The 27,886-nt window shown below is 38.2% G+C and overlaps 2 protein-coding genes across 3 annotated transcripts; one reads left to right on the forward strand and one right to left on the reverse strand.

The window, feature by feature from the left end:
- Window positions 1–15,801: 15,801 nt before the first annotated feature.
- On the forward strand, window positions 15,802–18,483 carry LOC125577849 (uncharacterized protein At1g43920, Chloroplastic-like). The gene is made up of 2 exons (XM_048739805.1): window positions 15,802–18,062; window positions 18,172–18,483. Exons 1-2 carry the CDS (start codon window positions 17,808–17,810, stop codon window positions 18,457–18,459), a joined length of 543 nt encoding a protein of 180 aa, XP_048595762.1. The 5' UTR covers window positions 15,802–17,807; the 3' UTR covers window positions 18,460–18,483.
- Window positions 18,484–18,630: 147 nt separating this feature from the next.
- LOC106361887 lies at window positions 18,631–20,494 on the reverse strand. 2 transcript variants are annotated; one of them, XM_048739804.1, is made up of 3 exons: window positions 20,103–20,493; window positions 19,055–20,023; window positions 18,631–18,980 (listed from the first exon to the last, which is right to left on the reverse strand). In XM_048739804.1, exons 1-3 carry the CDS (start codon window positions 20,427–20,429, stop codon window positions 18,774–18,776), a joined length of 1,503 nt encoding a protein of 500 aa, XP_048595761.1. In that variant the 5' UTR covers window positions 20,430–20,493; the 3' UTR covers window positions 18,631–18,773. The 2 variants fall into 2 exon arrangements, with proteins under 2 accessions (XP_048595761.1, XP_048595760.1); XM_048739803.1 differs by having other exon boundaries at window positions 18,687–20,023; window positions 20,103–20,494.
- Window positions 20,495–27,886: the final 7,392 nt, after the last annotated feature.

Here is a 27,886-nt window from a genome sequence, read left to right on the forward strand (position 1 = left end):
AACATTTAGGTATTTTCAGAAACATCCTAGACAAGAAGAGTGGATTCAAAACGACCTACAAAATGATGTGAAGGGTCTAATAGAATTGTATGAAGCTTCTGAGCTCGGTGTAGAAGGCGAAGAAATACTCGATAGCTTGAGAGAGTGCACGTTTACGCGTCTTAATGAACTTTGTTCGGGTCGAGATAGTCATGAAGAGCGGGAGATAATGAATTCTTTGGCACAACCTCGCCACAAAACCTTAAGAAGATTAACCTCCAATAAATTCATAAGCATAATCAAAATCGGGGGTGAAGAAGATAATGAATGGTTACAATCTCTACTGCGAGTGGCTGAGTGTGATTCCATCATGCTGAAGTCGTTGATTCGAGAAGAAATACCTCAGGCATTCAAGTAAAATAAGAATGATGCATCCTAAAGATTGATGGTAACTTCATGTAAATAAATGTGAAATTTTCATAAGATTTTTTGGGTTTCTGATTTCTCAGATGGTGGAGAGAGCTTGGTTTAGATAAAGAGCTGAGGAAGGAAAGAAACTAGCCACTGAAATGGCATACATGGTCCCTGGAATTCTTCAAGAACCATGCTTTTCCGAGCAAAGGCTTGACCTTACCAAACCCATATCACTCGTTTACATTATCGACGACATATTCGATGTCTATGGAGAGCTAGATGAACTCACCATCTTCACACAAGTTGTGGAAAGGTCATATATACTCTCACATTCATTGTTTTTGAACTATGTCAATGATAAGTGAAAATATTTTCTAGATAGGACCATGAGGGGCTTGAAAAGCTACCGAGATATATGAAGGTTTGCTTTGAAGCTCTAGATACAATTACAATGGAGATTAGCATGAAGATATGCAATTAATTAAATGAAAATAATTTAACTAAATCTGTTGTTCAAAAGGATAAAAATAAATTAATATGTTAAGTACATTGAAAATGTAGAATAACACTATTTTTGAAAAAAAAAATATAAAACGACATTCTTTTTGTGATCATTAAAAATCATCTTTATATACTTTCTGAATCATGTTTGTTCATTTAATGAATACCCTACTAACCTTGCAATGTCTTTGTTTCTCAGTGGGCTAATTTGTTCAGAGCGTTCTTGGTCGAAGCAAAATGGTTTAATTCGGGTTACTTACCAAATACTGAGGAGTAATGGGTTTGTGAGTTCAGGTGTTCACTTAGTGATGCTCCATTTGCTGGGTGAAGAAATCACAACAGGGAAAGTCGAACTAATAGAGAGCATCCCGAAGATTGTATCCTCTGCAGCTACAATTCTCAGGCTCTGGGATGATCTCGGAAGTGCCAAGGTTATATTGAACTAATGACTAGAGAGACCTGGAACTTTATATCGGATATTAGAGATAGTTTTGAGTGTTATAACAGGATGAGAACCAAGATGGGATTGATGAATCATACATAGAGTGCTACCTGAACGAGCACAAGGGATCAACTGTTTTTTTTTTTTTTTGAATGAATGTTAAATTTTATTCATCAAAAAAGCCTTTTTACATCAAAGTGTAGACCTTGGTAAAGAAAATCCTATATTTAAACTTTGTAACTACTAACCCACCCATGTCTCCAAAATGTTCCCAAACCTCCAGACTTTCGAAACTCAAGTCCTAGTGCTAAACCAATATTGAAGGCCAGTCTCCATGCCCTTAGCTCCTCCTGTTCTCAGTAGACTTAACTTGTTTCTAATACCCTTATCAATAAGCTTCTTCACTGCAGTCACAGGCATTGGGCTTTCTCCATGCTTAATCTTATTCCTTTCACGCCATATCACATAGATGGCGATTTGAAACCCATATCTCAAACAAAAGGATCTCTTCTTATCTCTATCAGACTGTATAAGCAAATCCACAGTTGCATTCCAGTCAGTAGTATATGAACCCCTAAGGATGCCAAGCATAAGATACTCCCATATTTGAGAAGAGTAGGAGCACTCAAAATACAGGTGACTTCGGGACTCTGCAGCATTCTTACAAAGGGCGCAAGTAACATCAACTCCACTATTCCATCTCGCAACCCTGTCCATAGTAGTTAGCCTATCCAGCATGGCTAACCAAGTAATAAAAGCATATTTAGGTGTAATCTGCGAGAACCAGACAGCATGTACCCAATCAATATGATCATAAGAGGTACGAGTTAAAAACCAAGTCTCCTGGGTAGAGAACTTGTCTTTAAAACCCGATCTTCTCCTCCAGAGACTGACATCTTCCACATTAACCCGCAACCTTTCTTTAACAGCAACCATCTCAGATACAATGGCATTTAACAACTCAGTACGATGCCTTCTTCTACGTCTAACACAGAGAACAGCTTCAGCTACTGTAGCTTCATTGCTAATCCCCAAATCAATGACGCCTCTTGGCCCCAAAATCTCAACCAGGACACCCTTAGTAGACCAATTGTCATACCAAAAAGAAGTATTACAGCCATTCCCAACTTCATTTTTATAAAAACCCTTTGCAGTATCTCGAAGTTTAATCATTTTTCTCCACATCCAAGAACCAGCCTGAGTGTCTTCTTTCACTTCCCAAAAACACTTCTTCTTCAGTAGGTTACTTTGTAACCATTGCCCCCATAGTGAAACCCCAGACAGCAACCTCCAAATTATTTTCAACCCATAGACTCTATTCACTTCTTTTAATGGTCTGATCCCCAAACCACCCTCAGACTTTAGCTTGCAGACATCCTTCCAAGCAACCTTAGCTCCTGAGGATTTAAGTGCCGGTCCCGACCAAAGAAACGAGGCACATAGCTGCTCAACCTCCTTAATACACTTACTTGGTAATCTGAAAACAGTAGCCCAAAAGTTAGCTATACTCACCAACACTGCCTTGATCAATTGTAGACGGCCAGCGTAGGAAAGGAATCTACAGGTCCACATATTGATCTTGCAACGAATTTTTTCCACCAGAGGTAAGTAGTCCTGCCTTCTCATAGACTTAGTCATAAGCGGTAAGCCCAAATACCTAACAGGAAGACTTCCTACAGCAAAGGGAAAATCCAACAAAATTCTACTACGCTCATCTGCTGAAACACCTGCCATGTAGAGAGTCGACTTCTCAATGCTGATCTTTAGCCCCGACCACTTGGAAAATTCATCAAAGACTGATAAAGCCCCCTCAATAGAATGCTTAGACCCCTCCACAAAGACCATAAGGTCATCGGCAAAGCAGAGATGAGTTAATGAGATAGACTTACAATGCGGATGAAAATTAAACTTCTTCTCCCGAACTGCTTTGTCTATCTGGAGAGAAAGAACATTCATGCAGAGTACAAACAGATATGGGGATAGGGAGCATCCCTGACGAAGACCTCTTGAACTCTGAAAATAGCCCGCAAGCTCACCATTCACTTGGACTGAGAAAGGAGTAGATATACAGAGCTTAATCCAGTGAACAAACCTCCCAGGAACTCCTATAGCCTCCAAACTTCTCAGCACAAACTCCCATTGAACTGAGTCAAATGCCTTGGATATATCAATTTTCATAACACACCGGGCTGTAATGTCTTCCTTATGATATCCCTTAACCAGCTCCGAGGCCAATAGAACATTTTCCATCAAGAGTCTTCCCTGGATAAAAGCAGATTGATTTGCTGAAACAATCCGAGGCAGAAGAACTTTCAGCCTATTAGCTAGAATCTTCGATACCACCTTGTACAGAACATTACAGCAGGCAATAGGTCTATAGTCACTCATCACCATTGAGTCTAACTTCTTAGGAACCAGAGCGAGAACAGTTGAATTTACCCCTTTAGGCAAGAACCCGAATCTGAAAACCGACTGAACAGCAACCGTAAAGTCATGAGCAAGTACCGGCCAAGTCTTTTTGAAGAATTCACAAGGGAAACCATCCGGGCCAGGAGATTTATTTGAAGGCATCGCAAATAGAACTTTACGTATCTCTTCCTCCGTGACTTCCTCCTCCAGCTTCCTACAATCCTCCATATTACATCGAAAATCAATTAACTGCTCAAGCTCTTCAGTAGTAGCCCAATGGAAATCATCAGGAGACTAGTTAAGAAAATCTGAGAAGAACCTTTCTGCCTCAGCTTTTATCTCCAAATGAGTAGAAGCTATACTTCCATCCTCCCGTCTGATTTCCCTAATAGAGTTCTGAGCTTTCCGAGTTCGTATGGCATTGTGAAACGTTTTGTTATTTTGATCCCCAATCTCCAACCAATGAAGTTTTGCACACTGTTTTAGATGATCTTCCTCTAGCCCTGCAACATGAACCCATCGCTCATAAGCCTCAGATTCCTCTTTAACCAGATCATCACTTGGATTCAACAAAGTTTGCTTCTGCTTTTCACACAAAGTATCGTAAGCCTCCTTAGCCCTTTTAGTCAAATTTTCAAGCTTCTCTCTCCCAAGATCTCTGATTAAAGGCTTCAGATTCTTTAGTTTTTTGGAAAGTCTGAACATCGCCGAGGTTGAATGAAATAACCTTGGAGTAGCGTCCCAGTACTCCTTAACCATTGGTAGAAAATTATCCAGACTCCCAATGGCATTGACGTACTTAAACGGTCTTCTAAGCTTTACATCTGGTGGATAAAACTGAATTTTGCAACGCAAATGATCAGAACAACCACCGGACTCAAAAACTGAATAAGCGCTTGGAAATCGCAGCATGGCCTCATCATTCATTAGAACTCTATCCAGCTTCTTGCAAATCACGCCTTCATCTCGCTTGTTGCACCAAGTAAACAATGGACCCTGATAACCCATATCAGCAAACCTACAATGCAGAGCCATACTCTGAAAATCCCTCATCCCTCCTGAAACTCTCATCTGACTAGATAACCCCGAACTTTCCTCCACATCCAAAATTTCGTTGAAATCACCCATTATCACCCAAGCTTTATTTTTAAACAAAGCACAGTTCTGATGATGACAAAGATCATCCCACAGCTCTTTCCTTCCTTCAACCAAGTTGCTGGCATAGATAAATAAACCATAGAACACCTCTTGATCTCGCAACCCAACTGAACACGTTATTAACTGATCTGATTTGAACACCGGAGTCATACAAACAAAATCCTTCCAAACCACCCAAACTCTCCCACCCAAGCTATATTCATAATTGGTCATATATGACCAATCACCAAACACCTTCTCAATAATTCCTCTCGCCTTATTTTCTTTAACTCTTGTCTCTATAATGCAACCAAACTCCAAACTATTACTTCGAACCCAATTTCTTACAACGGAATGCTTTAAATCTTTATTGAAACCACGGACATTCCAGAAGAAACTCCCCATTGGCTAGTGTTTACGTCGAGAAGACCTTGAGCCCTTACCAGGAGTAGAATCCTGAGCTTTAGTCTTCTGACCACGTTTCCTCCCTTTCTGCATCCCTAACTTACTCCACTCTTTAACCCGTTGATCAATAATAACATCTTCCAGTTGATCACTCTCTGACATCTCTGATCCCCCATTATCCTCTCCCTTGTCATCTTCAATATCCTTCTCCAACTCAACTAAAAATTCACCTTCCTCCTTTTCATCCATTAGAACAGAGTACTTTGATGCAGAAATCACAATCTCCGAACTGTGGTTCTGCAAAACATGCATCTGCGCTTTCCCTCCCTTTACAGGCGATACCTCATTCCACTCATTCTCTTTTTCCTCCATTCTCTCCTTGTCATCAATACCTTGCTCCATAACTACATTCTCCACTCCCTTCATTTCGCTACTGTCTCCTCTTACTTTCCTTACCCCACCTGAACCAGCAACTATCATCTTTCCTACGCTCCCCACTGGGCTTGCCACTCCTGCCTCAGAACTTACTGTATGCTTTTTCCCCTTCCCTTTTAAAGCACAGACCATTTCACCATGGCCCCATTTGTCACAGAAATTACATTGTGCAGGAAGCCAAGGATAATAGTATTTCACAGTAAATTGCTTCCCCCCTTTAGTGAAAGTGATCTCCTTAGGCAAGACTTTTGATGTATCAACCTTTACGAAGACTTTAGCCTCCTTTAGATTGTTACACGCAATCGTTTCCGAATGAAGTTTCACTGGGTATCCAACAGTACTGGTGATGAAACTTAATCCTTCCCACGAGTACATATGGAGAGGAACATTCTCCAAATGAACCCACATTGGTATAGCTTCATCTTCTTGCTTTTCATCCTCCGTTGTTGGTGTCCATCTCGTTGCAATCATTAAAACTCCCGCGATGTTCCACATACCCCGTCTAATAATTTTTTCCCTTGCTTTTGGACTCGAAACCTTGAATCTCATTGTAGTAGCATTAACATCATAAACATCAACCTTCACAGTGTGAGTTTTAATGATTTATGAGATGGTTATGTGTATAGATTAAGGAGATTAAGTTAGAACCATAAGAATAAGAAAGAGAGAGATTGTTGCAAAGTGAGAGAGTAAGAAGGAGGAATCTCTTATTCCCTTACTTGATTAATTTCTCAGACATGTTACATAAATAGATACAACAGTTTCTAATGAGACAATAGGAATTAATAAACAAATGGAGACAGCATGGGATCAAGTCACTCTCAACTGAGCCATGAAAGTGACATCTCCTCTTTCTCTTACATCCTTAGCTTAACATGTGACTTTGGCTTGTCTTTGAGCTCCAACAGATCCATCCACTTGCTCCCACTTGTTTAAACTATTCCAGACCTTATGGAGACTGATGGTGAGACATTTAAAAACGCCCACACCCTTGCTTGCCTTCCAAGACACACTTGTTTCGGATTAGGGCAAACTGTATGGCTTGATTCAAATTGCTGTTTCCCTCTTGTTTCCATAGTTCTGATTCATGCCTTTACTCTTGATCTTTATTGCTTCATCTCAACACTCCCCCTCAAGCTTGACAATAGGAATTGGCCAAGCTTGGAAACCATGAAGCATTCCCTCATTAAAACCTTTAGCTTGGAAAAACCTCATGGGATAAAAACCAAGCCAAGGAAAAAGAGTAGAACACTTCATGGCTAAGAGGATCAGTGTGATGAAAGATCTACGAGTCCTAACTTGGAATGTATGAACTCGCAAACCTTGGTGCTTGCAGCCTTGGTGAAGATGTCAGCTAGTTGATCCTCACTTCTTGTGTAACAAGGTAAGATGATCCTTTGTTCCACTGCTTGCCTAACTTTATGACAGTCCACCTCAATGTGTTTAGTCCTCTCATGGAACACACTGTTGGAAGCTATGTGTATTGCAGCTTGATTATCACAATGCATGGTGATTGGAGTTGATGTCTCTATACCCAAGTCTTGAAGTAGGTTTCTGATCCAGATCAACTCACTAGTGAGCTTCCTCATTGCCCTATATTCAGCTTCAGCAGTTGAGCATGACACTATCTTCTGTTTCTTGCTCTTCCAAGTGACAAGATTGCCTCCAATAAATGTACAATAGCCTGTGGTGGATGTCCTATCCACTCTGTCTCCTGCCCAATCAGCATCACAATACCCAACTATCTCTGTACTTTTGTTGCATCCCATCCACACTCCTTGCCCTGGCGCCTCTCTTAGGTATCTTAGGATCCTTTCAACCATGTTCCAATGGTGTATCTTGGGAGCTTGCATATGCTGGCTTACTTGGTTAACTGCAAAGCATACATCAGGCCTGGTGATGGTGAGGTATATCAGCTTTCCCACCATTCTCCTATAGTGTTTAACATCAGCATAGGGCTTGTCTTCAATCTCCCCCTCACGCAGCACCTTATACCCATCTTCTAGTGGAGTCTTGGCTGCTCTTCCTCCTAGATCACCTGCCTCATTCAGAAGATCAAGTGTGTACTTCCTTTGGGATAAGAATAGCCCATCCTTGGATCGGCACATCTCAATCCCTAGAAAGTACTTTAACTCTCCCAAGTCTTTGATATCAAAAGATGATTTAAGGAAAGCTTTAGTTAGGAGTATACCTTCTTTGTCACTCCCGGTGATGATGATATCATCAACATATACTAAGATCACAACAATCCCTTGCTTGCTGGTGAGTGTAAAGAGAGTATGATCTGCCTCAGATTTCACAAAGCCCCTTCCATTGAGTGTGGTGCTGAGCTTGTGGTACCATGCCCTAGGTGATTGTTTTAGTCCGTAGATAGCCTTCTTGAGTCTAAGAACATTTCCAGGCTTTACTAGGTGTTCTAGGCCAGGAGGTGGCCTCATATAGACTTCATCTTCTAGTTCTCCTTGTAGGAAAGCATTCTTCACATCCATTTGCTATAGATCCCACTCTAAGTTGACAGCCAAAGATAGGATTATCCTTATGGTGTGAAGTTTAGCAACTGGTGCAAAGGTATCTAGGTAATCCTCTCCATATGTTTGAGTGAAGCCCCTTGCTACTAGTCTTGTCTTGCGCCTTTCTACTGTCCCATCAGCATTGTACTTGATGGTGAAGATCCAGCGGCTTGTTACAGCTCTCTTGCCTTTAGGTAGTTCAGCTTCATACCATGTATCATTGATGATCATGGCATTAGTCTCACTGCCCACTGATTCTTTCCATTCGTCATGCTCCATAGCTTCCTCATAAGACCTTGGAATGTATTCCTGATCCAACTCTCCAATAAACACCACATGTTCTTGGGGATAATGAGCTAGAGAGCACACTCCTTGTATAGGATGGGCCACAGCTTGAGCATTGAAGTAGACCCTGTTGTTCTTCCAGTTTAGATCAACCGGCTTTCTGATCCTAGAACTTCTTCTTAGAACCGGCTGCTGTGAACTACTTTCCTCAGTTCCTATTTGATCACTATTAGGCTGAGGCTGGCTTGCAATCACTACTGGCTCTTCTTGAGTAGTGTGATGATCCTGCTCCTCTTCTGTATGATGCTCAGCTTGATCATGACTTGCTGAATCCTCCTGATTATGTTCAGCTTGATTGTCCCCCTCAGGATCAAGGTGAGGAATCTCAATCACATCAGTATCAACTTCAGTAGATGGAGTGGACTGGTGGGGACTCGCCTCAGGTGTACTGGCGCCTTTCTCTTGGTGTATACTGATCCCAAGTCTTTCCATTACTCTCCTTAGATTGTTGGCTCTATCCGAGGCTGATTGGGACAGATTCTCTAACTCTTCCCAACTCTTTCCATCATAGTAGCCTCTGGATTCCACAAATTTCACATCTCTTGAGACTAAGACCCTCCTGGTCTCTGGTACATAACACTTATAGCCTTTCTGGTGAGGAGAGTACCCAATAAATATTGCCTTTGTGCTCTTGGCTGACAGCTTATCTCTTTGTTCTCCTGGTATCAAAACAAAGCAAAGACACCCAAACACACGCATATGTTCTATAGATGATTTGTTTTTGTTAAGTACCTCATAAGGGGATTGATCTTGAAGGACTTTTGTGGGGATCCTATTGATTAGATAGCAAGCTGTTAAAACTGCATCTCCCCAAAATCGCTTGGGCACACTTGTGTGAAACATCATGCTCCTTGCCACCTCCATGAGATGTCTATTCTTTCTCTCAGCTACACCATTTTGTTGTGGAGTATATGGACAGCTAGTTTGGTGGATCATCCCATGTTTGGCTAAGTGTTGTTTGAAAGCATTGCTTGTGTATTCTCCTCCATTATCTGATCTCAAAATCTTAATCTTGGCATTAAAGTGGTTAGATACATGGGTTTGAAAATTTATGAAAGCTTCTAAGACCCTATCTTTAGATTGTAATAATGTGATCCATGTATACTTTGATTTCTCATCTATAAAGGTCACAAAATACTTATGATGTTCTCTAGATATGCATGGAGCAGTCCATACATCAGAGTGGATTAAGTCAAAGCAATGTTCATAAATAGTACTTGATCTAGAGAACACACTCTTGCAATGTTTGCCTAGAATACAAGCCTCACAATCACTTTTAAAGGAAATACTTGGAATCATGATGTTCAAAGCACGAGAATGGGGATGTCCTAATCTAGCATGCCATAATACATCTTTAGGTAAAGTAGAAATAGAATTTAGAGCATAAGATAAATCAGCTGATAGCTTAGTGTCTTCAAGTAAGTACAAGTCTCCCTTGGTTACACCTTTGCCAAGCAACCTACTAGTTTCAATATCCTGAAAGTAGACATCATTAGGAGTGAAAGTAACACTACAATTCAAGTCATTAGTAGCTCTTTTAATTGATAACAAGTTTGAGGTAAAACTAGGCATATAGAAAGCTTTAGAATCTTTATCAAATAGCCTAAGATCACCTACACCTTTGATTGGTACTTTCTCTCCATTAGCTATCATAACATTTCCTAGGGCAGGAACAATGTTTTTAATTAAGCTAAGATCACTAATCATGTGGTGACTTGCCCCTGAATCTATAACTAAAGATTTTGTAATTTTAGGTTCAGTTAAAGCATTCAGCAAGATACCACAAGTGGAGGCATGTAAAGAGGTACCAAGTGTGTTACCAGAGTTATCCTTGAGGAGTTTGATGAGAGCCTCAATGTCAGAACGTCTGATGACTTCATCTTGATTGTTCCTCAAGGTAAGGTTGCCACTGGAAGCTAGAGCCTTGCCTTCACCACCTGCTGGAGCAGAGCGCATGGTAGCTGGAGTAGATGGCTCTCCCATGTCACCAGAGAAGTTGGCTCTTGCATCATTGTAGTTGGTTCTGAACTTTTGTGGCTTGAGGTGAGGATGGAGGATCCAGCACTTGTCCTTTCCATGGCCTTTCTTCTTGCAATGATCACAGATCCACACCTTCTTGTCTTCAGTCTTGTAGGTGCCTTTATTTGCAAGTCCTTCAGCTTGGTTTGCTAGTACCAAGTCTTGCTTGCCTCCAAAGAGCCCCACTGATCCTTGTTCTTTCTGAATCCTAGCACAAACTTCTTCAAGGGATGGGAGTTCCTTGTCTCTTAAGATATGCTTGATTAGATCATTGTATCCAGGGTTGAGATCCTCTTGATTCTTTTTCTTGTCGCCAGCCTCACTAACCACCACTTCTCTACCATCCTCTCCTAGGATTGTTTTCTTTGGGTTCTTGCCTTCTTCAACTATATCCCAGAAGCCTCTGCCTCCAAGAGCTGTCTTAGCAAGCCTTGCCCACAATAGATAGTTAGCTCCCTTAAGAGTAACCGGAATCACAACCATTTTTGAATTTTCTCCAGAATCCATCAAGAACAACTCAAGAACAGTTCAAGAATGATGAGAGAAAATAAAAGGATTTGTGAAAAAGAAATAATCAGAGTGAAACATTTGCGGAAGTAATAGGTTTCAAGAGCTTAAATGCTCTGATACCATGTGAGTTTTAATGATTTATGAGATGGTTATGTGTATAGATTAAGGAGATTAAGTTAGAACCATAAGAATAAGAAAGAGAGAGATTGTTGCAAAGTGAGAGAGTAAGAAGGAGGAATCTCTTATTCCCTTACTTGATTAATTTCTCAGACATGTTACATAAATAGATACAACAGTTTCTAATGAGACAATAGGAATTAATAAACAAATGGAGACAGCATGGGATCAAGTCACTCTCAACTGAGCCATGAAAGTGACATCTCCTCTTTCTCTTACATCCTTAGCTTAACATGTGACTTTGGCTTGTCTTTGAGCTCCAACAGATCCATCCACTTGCTCCCACTTGTTTAAACTATTCCAGACCTTATGGAGACTGATGGTGAGACATTTAAAAACGCCCACACCCTTGCTTGCCTTCCAAGACACACTTGTTTCGGATTAGGGCAAACTGTATGGCTTGATTCAAATTGCTGTTTCCCTCTTGTTTCCATAGTTCTGATTCATGCCTTTACTCTTGATCTTTATTGCTTCATCTCAACACACAGAAGAATCACCATACCTCCAAATCTTGTTGAGAACCATATGGACCTTCGCAATGTGAGGCGCGAGATCCAGAAACTTCCCTACAATAAAATCTTCCCACAGCGGAGTAGAGTTCTCAATGATCTCATCCGGAACCTCCACTGTATTCAATTCATCCTTTTCCAACACCTCAACCTCATGTTTCTTCAACGACTTCTTATCATGAGCAATCTGAACCCAACTCTCCAATTTCTTTTTCTCTCCCTCACGATCAGGAACCCTCAGAACACCATCACCCTCCTGAGACACCGAAACCACCTTCTCACTCCCAGGTGAAGCCGACAAATCCGGCGGAATTGCCAGATCCATCAATCGAAACCGTATCGCTCGTCGCTCTCAGAATCGCCAGAAAAATCGCCTTTCCCAAAACGCAGCGTTTTTTATTTGGTGTTAACAAGGGATCAACTGTTGATGAAGCAAGAACACATGTTTTCCAGAAGATATCTAAAGTATGGAAACTCTTGAACAGGGATTGTCTGAATCCATGTTCATTTTCAAGAGCCTTCACAAAAGCTTGTCTAAACATTGCAAGAACAGTTCCTTTGATGTACAGCTACGATGATGATCAACAACTTCCCCGCCTCAACGAATATCTCAAGCGTCTAACACAAAAATGTTCCTTTTGACGCTTTGTCGTTAAGCAATACACGGACGGATCTAGAAAATAATACAACATGGAGCACAATAAATATAAAAAATATCAACTTTAATTTTGGAATTTGTTAAATATGATTCAAAATTTGATTTTAACTGCAAAAGTATCCTAAACTTGAATCAAATGTAAAATTAATCCAAAATACTAGTGAAATTACAATCAATCCTTTATGATCAAAAAAAAAAAAACAATAGTTCATTTTTACGAATATAACCCGTAAAGTCTTCTGAAATTTTGCAAGTTCTCTAGGTTCTGCAAGTCTTCTAGAAGACTAGTAGATCTTAAAAATAATTTATAAATTTTGTAATAAAATATTTTGATAGAAAAAATTAAAATTATGTAATTATAAACAGTTGTAATTGATATAAATTAAAATATAATAAAATTGAATTTTTTTCAACATAGATGAGTGAAAATAGTGAGTCGTGATATTCTTTGGTTTAGGGTTTGACTACATACGTTGTAGTATTGTATGTATTCTTAGGGTTAGATTTTGAAAGCATACCATTTTTTTGAAAAATTAAATTTTGACATATATATGTTTAGTTTTGTGTATATTAAACACTTTTTAAGTTTAATAAAGTGCTTGTTTCTACTTAATTAGTTATTTGAGTTTATGATTTATATTTAGGGTCTAGACGACTTCCGGGAAGTCTTCTGGTGATTAGTATTTTATCAGTTAGAAGACTTCCTTGAAAGTCTTCTAACTCCCGCTAAAAATATTTTAGTTTCTTGTAAATCTTCTACGAAGTATTTTATTAGAAGACTTACTTGAAAATCTTTTGAATAGAAAAATTTAACTTTATTGGAATTTTTTTCTCTCTTTATAAATAAAATTTACACATATTCTCTCTTCCTCTCAAATGGCTGCAACAAAAATGTAATGTTTCTCATTCTAAAACTCTTCAACCTCTTTTTAATCTCTTTGAATTTAAAAACACCAAATTTTATATCAATTAATAGTTATTTCATGTCTTCTAACTGATTTATTTTGTTTTTGCAGGTTATTTATTACATGGTTCTCATCTTCCACTCCTTAAAGGTAGATCTACAAATCATATTTTCTTATTTGGTAACCTATTGTTGCTTGAAGCTCTTACTTTTTGAAAACTCTTTGGTTGTTTTAAGCTTTTATCTTTTTTTTTTCTGAAGTTTTTCTATGTTTTGAAGCCATTTGAATGTTTTTGGATATGAAGATTTTTCAAATCTGAGACAGACGTGGAAGACTTCCAGAGAATTCTTCTCGGAAGTCTTCTAACATTTAACGTAATAGAATCTGGAAAACTTCTAGCGGAGTTTTCTCCCATGTCTCCTCTTTCATTTCAGATCTGAGTGTTTTGGTAAGTTTATATGTATGATTGTTCTTCACTTGGTAACATGTGGTTGCTTAAAGCTCTTATCTTTTTTACAATTTATCATTTTTTGTAAATACCGAACTTTATATCAATTTTTCATTTTTTTGTCTCATGTCATTCTCACTAATTCATTTTGTTTTGTAGGTTTTTCATTACATGACTCTCATCTTCTATTCCTTTAAAGGTTGATTTATAAATCATATTTTCTTATTTGGTAACTTCTTGTTGCTTAAAATTCTTACTTTTTGAAAAAAAAAATGGTTGTTTTAAGCTCTTACCTTATTTTTGAAGTTTTTCTATGTTTTGAAGTCATTTAAATGCTTTTGGATATGCAAGTTTTTTCAGATCTGAGACAGACTTGGAATCTAAAATTTTAAGTGGAGGCTAAGTTTATCTTTGTGAAGGAATGAGCTATAATTGTTTTGTTTATGGTTTGTTTTGTAATTTGTATGTGTACTCTTTTAGTATTGAATTCTTTTGTAAATCTGAAAAGATATTAATAAAAAAACTTGGTAAATATGTTCATGTCTACAATATTATCTTGCCAAAAGTACTTGACACTATTGAAGTTATTGATACAATTTCAATAGCAAAACACAATAATACAAAAAAGTCATATTTACTACAACTTATGGAGAAAATTTCTCAAGAAAACTTAGTCAAATTCACAAACGATAAAAAATTACATTAGTTCAAAACTATAACAGTTTCACTAGAAGTCTTCTGGAAAGTTTTCCGGAAGACTTCTTCTCAGAAGAATTTTTGGAAGACTTAAACTTTAAGCGGAGAATTTAAATATAAAGGGGATATTTAAGCGGGAAACTCAAACTTTAAGTGAAAATTAAAATTTTAAATTTCATGAAAGTTCAAAAATATCTTATGATCTAAGTTACTGAAAGTTAAAAAATATATTTTTATGTTGAAATTACAAGTTTTACAAAAACTAACGTAGAAACATAAGTCTTCTCTCATTAGCTAGAAATATTAAAAAGCATGAATGATGTTAACCTCATAATTATCACCAATTAAGTCATGAATTTCATCTAAAAGCCACATATTGACTAATATACATGAATTAATAAGAAAATATTAAAAAGTCCTTATAGTTTTTGAGAAAATAAAATTTTATTAAATGTTGACATAGACGACTTACACGGAAGTCTTCTGGTTAATGCATAGGTTAGTTTTGTAGTTGACTTTATGTGCCAGATTTATGACACAATCCAGTCAAATGCAAAACTAACATGTTTATCCTAGACGACTTATCGGGAAGTCTTCTCTAATTTTTTGAAAATAGAAAAAAACAGAAGACTTCCAGAGAAGTTGTCTCTAAAAGAAACACATAAAGTCAATTGCGAAACTAACATATACATTGACTAGAAGACTTACACGAAAGTCTTCTAAGAGAGAGATCTTAAAAAAAATGATTTCATAGCTTTAACTAGTGAGATAACTTGTTTAATTTTCTAACCACACAATACTTCACCACCAAAGCAACCTACTTGTTAATGACCACGAATCAGGAGCTTGAATGGTTCTATGAACCTTAAAATTTTCAAAATCAAAATCTTGGGTTTTTGGATGAATATAGAGAAAAAGTCAAAAGAATGTTTTTTGTTCATAAAAAATAAGATAGAAAGAGTTAAAATCTATTTTTAGATGCATTAAGAATTTCAAATTGGTTGTTCATGGTGGTTGATGTATTAATGTAAATGACATTATTGTAAATACTTGAAGAAGATGATGATGCAGAATAAAAAACTTATTTTCAAAAAAAGAAAGTATTTTTCGTAAATAATCCGAATTTTTGGGGGTGATTAGGACAAATAAAAATTCCAAAAAAAATCATTGGTTAGTTTTGGGTTTGACTTTGAGTTTTGAGTCATATTTGCAAAAAACCCAATTTAATTTAGTATATTAAATCAAATTATATTCTTTTAAAAGACATTCATCATTAAATTTTCAATCTTATTTTAAATGAATTAGAAACCAATTTTCATAATTTTAAAATTTTGAATTTTAAATTATATATTGGACATAATAATTTTACTATGAAAAATAATTCATATTGTTTTTATTTTAATCGGACTACTAAAAATAAACTTAGTAAAATAATTGTTACAGAAAAATTTGACTAAATTATATTCTTTTACAATAACTTTTAAAATCACAACTATTCACATCCGTAAACTCCTGCGTTTACACACATCAAACCCTAAAATTGCAGAAAGACCTGTGTCTTACAAATGGAAGGAAAATATGTTAATTTGTGATTATATTATAATTATTATCATATTTTGGGGGGTGTACTAAATGATTTCTTAGGTTTGTATTTACTCATGCACAAATTTAGTAGAAAAACTTTTACCAAAAAAAATTTAGTAGAAAAACTATTTAAAGTGATTGGCTCCTGCTGTGATTTATGAAAGTTTTCTAAATAAATGGTAGTGATTTACTCCATTTTTCGTTTTCGTTCTTTTTACAAGTTGATCAAATTAACTACAACGCGAAGTAAACATTTTGATCGTTCGAATATTTTTCCATCTTGTGAATTTTCTTAATACCTTTGAATTTCATTGCTACAATCAATACAATAACTTTCATCAAACAAAATACATAGGTAATTTGTTTTCTAAAAGAAAAGAAAACAAACGGACAAAACTACAGTGGAATTGAAGCGTGGGGTGGCGCTTGTCGTCTCCTTGGCACGATATCTAGAGAAGTCATATTGATCTTGAGTTCTACGTTGACCTTGTATATATGTAAGAAAAAAATAATACAAAGAGGATAAATTGCAGTCAACTTTACCTAAAAAAATAAAAGTTATCAGAAGACCCATACTTTTCACTGGTCAACCACGGATCAGTAGCCACATAACCAAAGAAAGATGTTTTGATTGTGCTTTTGTGCATGTAGCGTGTCAATTGATTATATTTTTGGAATTTGTCCATCATTTACCTTTTCTCAAACTAAAGATAATACAAATTTATAAACCCCTTTCTTAACAATCACAATTTTAACATTTTTTAGCCAAATAAAAAACATTGTTAAGAAGCTTATAAGTTTGTGAACCAAAATATACTATTCCATGTTTTGTTTTAGGATTTGCAGTATACTTAACCAAAACAAATGGTTGATAAAGAAGACTATACTATTAAGCACAAAAATTACAACCGTGCAAGCATCATAAATAACAACTATATATAACATGTTTATATCATAACACTACACAAAGGCTATCACACTGCACTTGCGACATCTATCGTAATATTGTGAGAATGGAACTGAACAATAGTAATTGGAATTGATAAAATTGTTCAATATTAAGACATTGGAAACATTGTGTTGAGTTGATCCTTTTTGTTTTGAGAAATCGGCCAAAAAAACACTGAACTTTGCGGGAATTGCCAAAAGAAACCTGGACATATGGGCTAGCCAATAAAATCATGAACTTTTGTTGACTTTTCGGGTTTATTAAGAAACTTACGATTGACTGACCAGATTAACACACCGTTAACCGAGTTAACTGTTAATTAAGCGGACGTTTATTTTGGGTGTTAAAGTATACGACGTCGTTTCATCACTTTGTCTGATTAAAGACAAACGACGTCGTTTATATAGCTGTGTTATTAAAAATATGGGTTTCCTACGGCTCGAACTCGTGTACTCGGGTTTAATGGTAGGGGTTTTTGCCACTGAGCTAGTGGACTTTGCGATAGATTTACGAACACAATTTCTTTTATTCTTCGAATCCGAGTTAAAGACAAATTAATGAAACGACGCGTTTTATATTAACTTTTTATTAAAAAGATGGGGTTCCATCGACTCGAACTCGTGCACTCGGGTTTAATGGTAGGGGTTTTTGCCACTGAGCTAGTGGACTTTGCAATGGATATACGAACACAGTTTCTTTTATTCTCTTTGAATCCGAGTTAAATGAATCAAAAAGAAACGACGGCGTTTTCTCCTCCGATTGGTATAAACCCTAAATGGGCGAAATCATAAATCCAGTTCGCGATTCAAGCTCGATTCTCTTCGATCTCGTCCTTAAGAATCTCGATTCTCATCTCTCCTTCTTCGAGTATCGCATGATGAGTTCGGGTTGTGAGGATTCGTCTGTGAATACGATGGGAATTCGTGGTATCCCGGAGCAATGCGGCTGTGGTCGAAGAACTGGGATATACACATCAAAAACGAAGGTCAATCCAGGAAGAACTTTCTTTAGATGCCCAACGTTTCAAAATGTAAGTGTTTAATTTGATTGTGTTTAAGAAAAGAACATAAGATTCAATGGCTAGGTAGTCAGTGAGAAATTGTTTGAACATAAAGATTGTGTTCATGATTTGTGTCTAGGATCACTTGTATAAATGGGTAGATGAAGCTGTCTACGAAGAGGTTCAAGATGCATTGCCAAAAGTTGAGTGCTTTGCATCAGATGTTATGAAACTTAAAATGGAGATCGAAAGCATGAAAACCGTGGAGGAAGAGTTGAAAGAAGATGTCAGGAAGGCGAGCAATGAACTTAAGAAGCTGAATGTGATCATAAAAGTGGGTTTTTTGGTGGTTTGTTTAGGCGGTGTGATATGTCTTGTGTTGATCATGTTTGACAAAGCATATGGGTTGTCTATGAATAGCTACTAGGAGACTCTGTTTATGTAAGGCTATGTTTATGTAAGACTCATGGTTCATGTAAGGCTATGTTTTAAGACAATGTTTCAGTAATGTTTATGTTTTACTTCTTGATTGTTTATAGAAGGACAAATGAACACACCAATGAACAGACCATCATGATGAAAACACAAAGATAATAACCGACAGTTTCAAATTAAAACAGCAGGAAGAAAAGAAAGAAAAAGGTAGTTCTTGTTCCAAAAGCATTCAGACAGAGACACTATCATAAACAACACACAACGAAAGCATTCAGACAGAGACCATCATAAACAACACACAAGCATCTAAAAAAACCATCTTCCCCACGCTGCTGTCTGTGATGCTTCAGCTTGTGAGGATTGAGGAACTTCCCATCGTGATGATTGAGCTTGTGAGGATTGACCTTCTGAAGATTGAGGAACTTCCCATGCTGATGCTTGAGCTTGTGAGGATTGATTTTGTGAGGTTTGAGCTTCTGAGGATTGAGCTTGTGACTCGCCAAAGTGTAGTCCCTGCAACATATAAATGAATTGTTAGACACATTACCGAGAGCTAAAAACAATGAGATAGAAACTAAGACCCTAACCTGATATTTCCTTGGTCTGCCTCTTGGTTTCTTAGGTGGACTCTCAACAAAAGCCTTCCGACATGTATTCTTGTAGTGCCCTTCTTCTTTGCAATTAGAGCATGTCATTACCCTGTTCGCACGACTCAGCTTGGTAGTAGACACTGTCTCATTGGTTCCCTTCTTTCGATCATGGTTTTTAGGCCTACCAGGCTTGCCATTTCGATTAGGTGGTGGAATCACACCTAATCTATTGGTCCGAGGCCACTCTATCATCCCATTTACAGGTCTGATCCCAAAACTGTAGGTTTCACGCCACTTAGAGGTTGTGTAGAAAGGAGCAACAAATTCAGAGAGTTTTCTTCCCACGCCAAGGATGACCTTAGCAGCATGGATGCATGGAATACCATTCATTTGCCAGCTTCGACATGCACAAGTCTCATTCTCCAAATTCACCACATAAGACTGGTCTCTATCTTCCACCTCAGTCTCTGGCCCAATTGCCCAACGCAGACTACATTCTTTTGACTTCTTCTCAACCCTGTCTAACTCTTTATGTGTCTTTGGGGTGAACCTAGTCTTCCTGTCCTTAGCCATCTTAGACCTATTGTAGTTCCTAGTCATACATTGGCGCCTAATCTCCTCTAACATGTCTAGCAGAGGTTTCTTCCTAGGCTCCCTGATGGTCTTGTTGAAGGACTCACACAAGTTGTTCAGATTATCATTGCAGTAGGAGCCTATCTTGAAGAAAGCTCTAGACCAAGTCTCTGGCTTTGTCTTTATCAGAGATGCATGTGCGCCAGGATCATAGTTCTTAAGCTCGTCCATGTTGTAGTTGAACATACCAGGAGTGTAGCTCCTTGCAATGAACCAGAAGAACCTCTGTAACCTTAGATCTTTTCCACCTTTCCTCCAGTTCTCGTAGATATGGCGACAACACTGTCTATGCTCAGCTTCTGGAAGGAGGGTATGAACTGCCTTCACTAATCCCTACAAGATCAGAAAAAAAAAAAGAAATCAGAAACAAGAATCAAACATTCATTGAGTATCATGAAAGCAAAGTGTTTACCTTTTGTTTGTCAGACATTATAACAAAGCCGTTCCCATTTTCCAATCCCAAATCCAAGGCCAAACGCTTCACAAACCAATCCCAGTTTGTATCATTCTCTATCTCCACTACAGCCCAAGCAATAGGGACAATCCTATTGTCTCCATCTCTTCCAACCGCAGCCAACAACTGTCCCTTGATGTCCCATTTCAAAAAGGCTCCATCTAAGCCAATAACAGGCCTACAAGTCTTCTTCCATGCTTCCTTTTGTGCTTGGAAACACATGTAGAGTCTATAGAACCGCTGCTTGCTTCCAACCGTGGCTCCTGGTATGGTCTCAATTTCCATGGTTGATCCAGGATTGCTCCTCAATATCTCTGCTTGGTAATCCCAGATTTTATCAAAATGCTCTTCATGGGTCTCCTCCTTTCTTTCATCACCTTCGTCTTGGCCTTAATGCATGAGTTTTCTAAAACTTCCATCTTATACTCCCTCAATATCTCAGCCTGTATCTCCTTTGCCGTGAGCTTAGGATTCAGCCTTAACCTCTCAGCAAATAGACTTGCAATTGCTGACCTCTTAAGTATCTTGGAATACCCTGTCCTCTCACACTTATGGTCATTGACGTATGTTTTACCATCAACTTCTGTTTCCTCCTATCATACGAACAGTAGACCATCCAGGGACAAGGAGCCTCATCATCTCTCATCTCAGCGGCACATTTTGCACCCATCTTCAAGCTACTGGATCTGTAGTACTTGATGTTGTATCTGGTTTTCAGGGTATACCTCAGACAAGCATGTTTGAAGTCCTCAGCATCTGAAAATGTCTTGCCTAGCTGAAGGAGCTCCTCTGGATCAGTGTCTTCTCTGTAAGCTTGCGCAGGTCTCATCTCCTCTTCATTCTCATCATCTGATGACACAGGATCAGGGATTTTATCATCATCCCATGCATCATCATCGCCTTCGTCTTCATCAACCTCACAGTCATCATTTTTTGCTTTATCACCAAAATAAAGACTCAAATCTGTACAACCAACTTCCTCAATGCCAGCAATACCGTTCTCATCTTCCCTACCATCATCACCTATATCCCCAAATTCCTCAATCTGGAGAAATTCTTCTCTGTCATCACCATCATCACCTAGACTCCTCTCCGAGTTTACCTTCTGCTTCTTCGATTGTCTAGGAGACACAGGCGACCCGCCATATGAAGTTCCCCGCCTTGTCTTCTTCGCAACTGTTGATGCCAACATCTCAGTCTCTGGCCATTCCTCTCTGTCATCACCAGAAGGAGCCACATTTACCTTCTGCTTCTTCGAAACTCTAGGAGACAGAGTTGAACCACGCCTCGTGGCCTTCACCGGAGATGGCGACCCATATGAAGTTCCCCTCCTCGTGGTCTTCTCCGGAGATGACGCAGGCGACCCATATGAAGTTCCCCGCCTTGTCTTCGACGCCTTCGACACCTCTGTAGATGCCAACATCGATATCCCTTCAACGCTTTTACGAATCCTCGATCTCTCCGGCGATGACAAACTCACAGAAGCATCGCGTTCTCCACCCTTCTTCGACTCTTGAACCGCTTCGTCACTCCCGTAATCGAAATTCCTCATCGCTCCGAAAATCATTACCTCCCTTCCATTCCTTGTGAACTTCGTCTTTACCATCTCCTCACCATTACAAGAGAAATCCCCAAATCGATTTGAGAAATTAGGGTTACGTTCAAACACGGGTTTCATTTTGTTTGATTGAAATCAAACACATCTTTTGATCAATAAAAATAAACATGTGTGATAATCTTCCGAAAAGTCCACTAGCTCAGTGGCAAAACCCCCGTAGGACCACGAGTGCACGGGTTCGAGTCCAGCTAACAACAATTTTAATTAAGCAAAACGACGTCGTCTTGAGATTTTGTGTTTAACAAAACAACTGAATGAAACGACGTAGTTTCACTAAACGGAAGTAATTAACGGTGAGTTAACACTGTCTTAACTGTCGGTTAACGGTGTGTTAATCTGGTTAGTCAACCGTAAGTTTGTGAATTAACTAAAAAAGTCAACAAAAGATCTGGGTTTTATTGGTCAGGCTCGAGTACAGGTTTCTTTTGGCAATTCCCGCAAAGTTCAGTGTTTTTTTGGCCGATTTCTCTTTTTGTTTTAGTCAATTCTTTTGTATTTTTTTTTCAAAGAAGACTGATATTAAGCACAAAAACACTAATAATATAAGAACGGAATAATCAAAGCGCCTTTCTTTTGACCGCCATTGCCCTACTAACTAGCATATTTTTTATGTAAGAAGCCTGTTTCTTTTCTCTGCTAATAATATTCATGGAGGTCACTACCCCACGTGTCTATCACGCCATAATGATTTTTCGATTGTATCATCGTTTTGTAATGGTGCGAAATACATATATAGGTTTTGTAATCTTATGTATTTCATCATTGTGTCAGCATGACATCCTTCATATAACATATCTCACCATTAATAAGAATATTATTAGTACTAGTGATATATATATGTAATATCGAACAAACCAACTTTTCGAACGCAGAACTGACATTTCATGAGAGAACCACACATTGAACTTGTTTAATTTAAATGTTAACCTTTAGTGAGTTCATTCGTTAGCTCTCGTACGTCTGAGAAACAGTTTTATGTATATACGTTAAATTTGATTTGATTCATTATTTGTTTCGATTCGATTCAAAAATTATGGATATCCATAAACTTTCAAAATAAAGCAAATAATCAAAATCAATATCTGCTAAAATCAAAACAAATCACAAATATTAAAATTTTAAAAAGCGGATATCCGCTCTGATCCGACAATATATATATATATATAAGTATATCTTGATTATATTTAAAGTTTTAAATTTATAAATTTATAGAATTATTATTCTAACATATGATTTAACAAATTCTGTTCACACTATTACTTATATAAAAGTATCACATAAAAAGAAGAGAAAAAATTATGACAATTATAACTTCTTTCTTAAATTTTGTGTTATTATAATTGTTAAATAAGTTTGAATTTTTTACAAAATATGTAGTTTCATTACTTCTTTTAATTTTTATTTTATATGTCATGCAAAAAAATATTTTAAAAAACAAATTTGTATAGAATTTTAAGATTATTTATATTAATTAAAATGGATGAGATATCTGGTAGTATTCATAAATTTCAACAAATATCTATTTATTTTTTGAATTTCTGTTTTTCCGGATATCCGTATTTTTTGGAAGAAAAAAATTTGAAAATTAAATATCGGATCCCTGCCCAAACCTATACTTAAGTGTTAAAAGTTGTTTATCATAAACAAAAAAAACTTTTGCTTTTGCAAAGAGAGAAAATAAATAATTGTTGGAAGATTTCTTTACAAATTTGTTAGGGGACTCGAGATGATGATTTGAGGTTTGAAGAAAAGAATGAGTCGCTGACACTCATCCGACTATCTGGGCCAAACAAAGTATCCACTCATATTTGCCGTGTGGGTCCTTCTTTTTGACTATTTGTCGTTTTCCCTCACCTACTTTTAAAATTTCATTCATGTTCATATTGCATCAGCCATATCGGTACGTTTTCCTCATCTATATTGTGTTTTATTTATTTTTGTTGTCGGTATATATATTGTATATGATTGTATTTGTGTATATATCAAAATTACATACGTATTCTCGAGCAATGGTCTATTCATAATCGACTAAGTTTGTTTTATAAAACAAGTGCATAAATCTCAATTTTCATTATCAATCTCTACTCGTATTTCCGAAGAATGTACACTTGCGTTGCATTTGTTGGAGATAAACTTGAAACTAATTGTGTTAATCCTATTTAATATGTGTTTTAGATAAGGATGAATCCTAATGAGATTAGGATAATAAACTCTATATAAGAAGATGGTGAGATGTGCCATGAACTTGTGAGATTTAGAGATTGTTGTGAGAGCTTGAGTTTTGAGGTATTTTCTTAAGCTAATAAAGGAAGTTTGATAATCTTTGAGTCTCATATTGTGAACGATAAACTGATATTTGGTATCAGAGCTTGAAACATCGCATAAGAGATGGGAGATATTGTTCCTGTGACCGTGAAACCTAAAGTAGGAAACTCTACGATAAGTTGCCCTATGCTAGACTCGGCAAACTACACTGTGTGGGCAATCCGTATGAAGCTTCTACTAAAGGTTTACAAAGTATGGGAGATCGTGGAAACAGAATCAGTGGAGAGCGACAAGAACGACATGGCTATCGCTCTTATTTTTCAATCTATTCCTGAATCACTCATCTTACAGGTTGGAGAGTTGACTACGGCAAATAAAGTATGGGTTGCTATCAAATCTCGTCACCTAGGAGCAGACAGGGTGAGAGAAGCTCGTTTGCAAACCCTAACGGCAGAGTTTGATCGCTTAAAGATGAAAGAAACATAAACCATTGATGACTTTGTCGGCAAGCTATCAGAAATAAGTTCAAAATCTGCATCGCTGGGTGAAAACATAGATCAAACAAAGATGGTGAAGAAGTTTCTGTCAAGCCTGCCAAGGAAGAAATTCATACATATGGTGGCGTCGCTAGAACAAGTTCTTAATCTCAATGACACCACGTTTGAGGATTAGTGGGACGACTAAAGGCTTATGAAGAAAGGATAAGTGAAGATGATGGAAGTGGTCAAGAAGAACAGAGCAAGTTGATGTACGCAAGCTCCGAAAACCAGAGCTACCAGTCGAACCGAGAATATAATGGACGAGGTCGTGGAGGAAGATACTATAACAGAGGCCGTGGAAGAGGAAGACAGTATCGCGAAACAGACCTGTCTAAAATTACCTGTTTCAGGTGTGATAAAACCGGACATTTTGCATCGGGATGTCCAGATAGATTGCTGAAACTTCAGGAGGCTTATGAAATCAAGTCTGAGAAAGGTGATGATACTCAAGAGGCAGATAGATTACTAGTTCATGAGGTTGTATTTTTAAATGAAAGGAATGTGAAACCAAAGGAACTTGAAGTGAGCTCAGAGAATGAAAGAGTGTGGTACTTGGATAATGGGGCAAGCAACCACATGACAGGAAGAAAGAAGTATTTTAAAGCCATTGATGAGTCGATAACAGGGAAGGTGCGTTTCGGGGATGACTCGAGGATTGACATCAAAGGCAAAGGCTCTGTACTTTTCATCACTCAGGACGGGTCAAAGAAATTACTAGCTGACGTCTATTACATTCCAGAACTTAAGAGCAACATTTTGAGTCTTGGCCAAGCAACAGAGGCTGGATGTGAAGTTAAAATGAAAGAGGGAGATCTTACCTTAGTTGACAAAGAAGGAAATCTTGTAGTAAAGGCCAAAAGATCTGCTAATCGCCTCTACAAAGTACTTATGGATGTAGTGGATGATAAGTGTTTGCAAGCTGCAACAATGTCTAATTCAGCGATGTGGCATGCGCGTCTGGGGCATATAGGAGCAAGTTCGTTGAAGTCAATGATACGAGATCAACTGGTGCTAGGCTTACCAAAACTGAACGTTGAGACAGACCCATGTTCGTCATGCTTACTTGGCAAGCAAGCCAGACGTCCGTTCCCATCTTTCTCGAGTTATCGTGCTGAGACCGTACTGGAGCTGATACATGGGGACCTCTGCGATCCCATCAACCCGCCCACAGCAGGAAACAACAGATATATTTTTGTTCTCATCGACGACTGCTCTAGGTATATGTGGTCGATACTCTTAAAACAGAAACATGAGGCATTCGAGAAATTCAAGATCTTTAAGTTGATGGTAGAAGCTGAGACAAAGGCGAAAATCAAGACTTTGAGAACTGACAGAGGAGGAGAATTTACCTCCAATGAGTTCAAATCCTTCTGTGAACTTTCAGGGATCAACAGACAGCTCACGGCGCCGTACTCACCCCAACAGAATGGCATAGTAGAGCGCAGAAACCGAACGTTAATGGAAATGACAAGAAGCATTCTCAAACACATGCAAGTGCCAAATTTTCTTTGGGGTGAAGGGGTTAGACACTCAACATACCTTATCAACCGTGTTGGAACCAAAGCCTTGGAGTTATCAACACCGTACGAAGTACTGAAGGGACGGAAGCCAAACATTGAACACCTCAAGGTGTTTGGGTGTGTCGGGTATGCTAAAGTAGATGCACCTCACTTAAAGAAGCTAGATGACAGAAGCAGAGCACTTGTGCACTTGGGCACAGAACCTGGATCAAAAGCATACCGACTATATGATCCAACAAGCCGAAGAATTGTGGTGAGCAGAGATGTGATCTTCGAGGAAAACAAGAGGTGGAGCTGGAGTAGTCAATCACGGGAAGTTGCTGATGAATCTAGTAGCTTCAAGGTGGTATTTGGAGAGTATGGGAATCACGGTTTGAATGAGGAAGATAATATAGATGGTGATAAAGCTGTGGACTCAAACCATGACGAAGAGCATGAATCGTCTCAGAGATCAGAACCGTTGGCCTTACCTGACGCAGAAACAGAGGAGCCACAGGTGGAACTTAGAAGATCAACCCGAATCACTAAGAAACCAAGCTACCTTGAGGATTACGTCTACCTAGCAGAGATTGAAGGTGAAAAACTTTTGCTTATGGTGAATGATGAACCGTATTACTTTGTTGATGCAGCAAAAGAAAAGGTGTGGAAGGATGCATGTGATGACGAGATCGCATCCATAGTTAAAAATAACACTTGGGAGCTTGTTGATCTTCCACCAGGAGCTAAGGCAATTGGATTAAAGTGGATTTTTAAGGTCAAACGTAACTCTGACGGCACCATCAACAAGCATAAGTCTCGCCTGGTAGCAAAGGGATACATCCAACGCCATGGCATAGACTATGAGGAAGTCTTTGCACCCGTAGCACGCATAGAAACAATACGACTTATCATCGCATTGGCTGCGTCAAACGGATGGCAAGTTCATCACCTTGATGTGAAGACAGCATTCCTGTACGGAGAGCTGAAAGAGAATGTCTACGTGAGTCAACCAGAGGGATATGAAGTCGAAGGAAGCAAAGAGAAGGTATACAAACTCAAGAAAGCACTCTATGGCTTAAAGCAGGCTCCAAGAGCATGGAACGAGAAGTTAAACTGTACTCTTGGAGAGTTGAAGTTTGTTAAATGCTCCAAGGAACCATCTCTGTATCGCCTACGAACGGGGAAAGATCTTCTACTTGTAGCCTTGTATGTGGACGATCTATTGATTACTGGGTCTAAAGCAGAGATGATACATGAGTTCAAGCGAAACATGTCGTCTACCTTTGAGATGACTGATCTGGGGTTACTGACATACTACTTAGGCATTGAGGTACTGCAACATGGTGGAGGAATTAGTCTAAAGCAGGAGAGTTACGCAAGAAAGATACTGGAAGAGACGAGCATGAGTGAATGCAATGCTACATTAATCCCGATGGATGCAGGTTTGGTATTGTCAAAAGCTAAAGAAGAGCGAAGCGTAGAAGAAAAGGATTTTCGACGTGTTATAGGGTGTTTACGATACCTACTACACACTCGTCCTGATCTTGCCTATTCAGTTGGAGTGTTGAGCCGGTATATGCATGAACCAAAGGAGACACACTTCGCAGCTTTGAAGCAGGTGTTACGATATGTAAAGGGAACTTCGAGCTACGGATTGGAGTACAAAAGAACTGGAGAGTCGACATTGGTTGGATACAGTGACAGCAGTCACAATGTATGTGTTGATGATGGAAGGAGCACTACTGGTCATATGTTCTATCTCAACAACTGTCTGATAACTTGGTGTTCCAGCAAGCAGGAAACCGTTGCGTTGTCGTCTTG

The sequence above is a fragment of the Brassica napus genome, chromosome A9, assembly GCF_020379485.1.
Source record: "Brassica napus cultivar Da-Ae chromosome A9, Da-Ae, whole genome shotgun sequence".
Lineage (NCBI taxonomy): Eukaryota > Viridiplantae > Streptophyta > Magnoliopsida > Brassicales > Brassicaceae > Brassica > Brassica napus.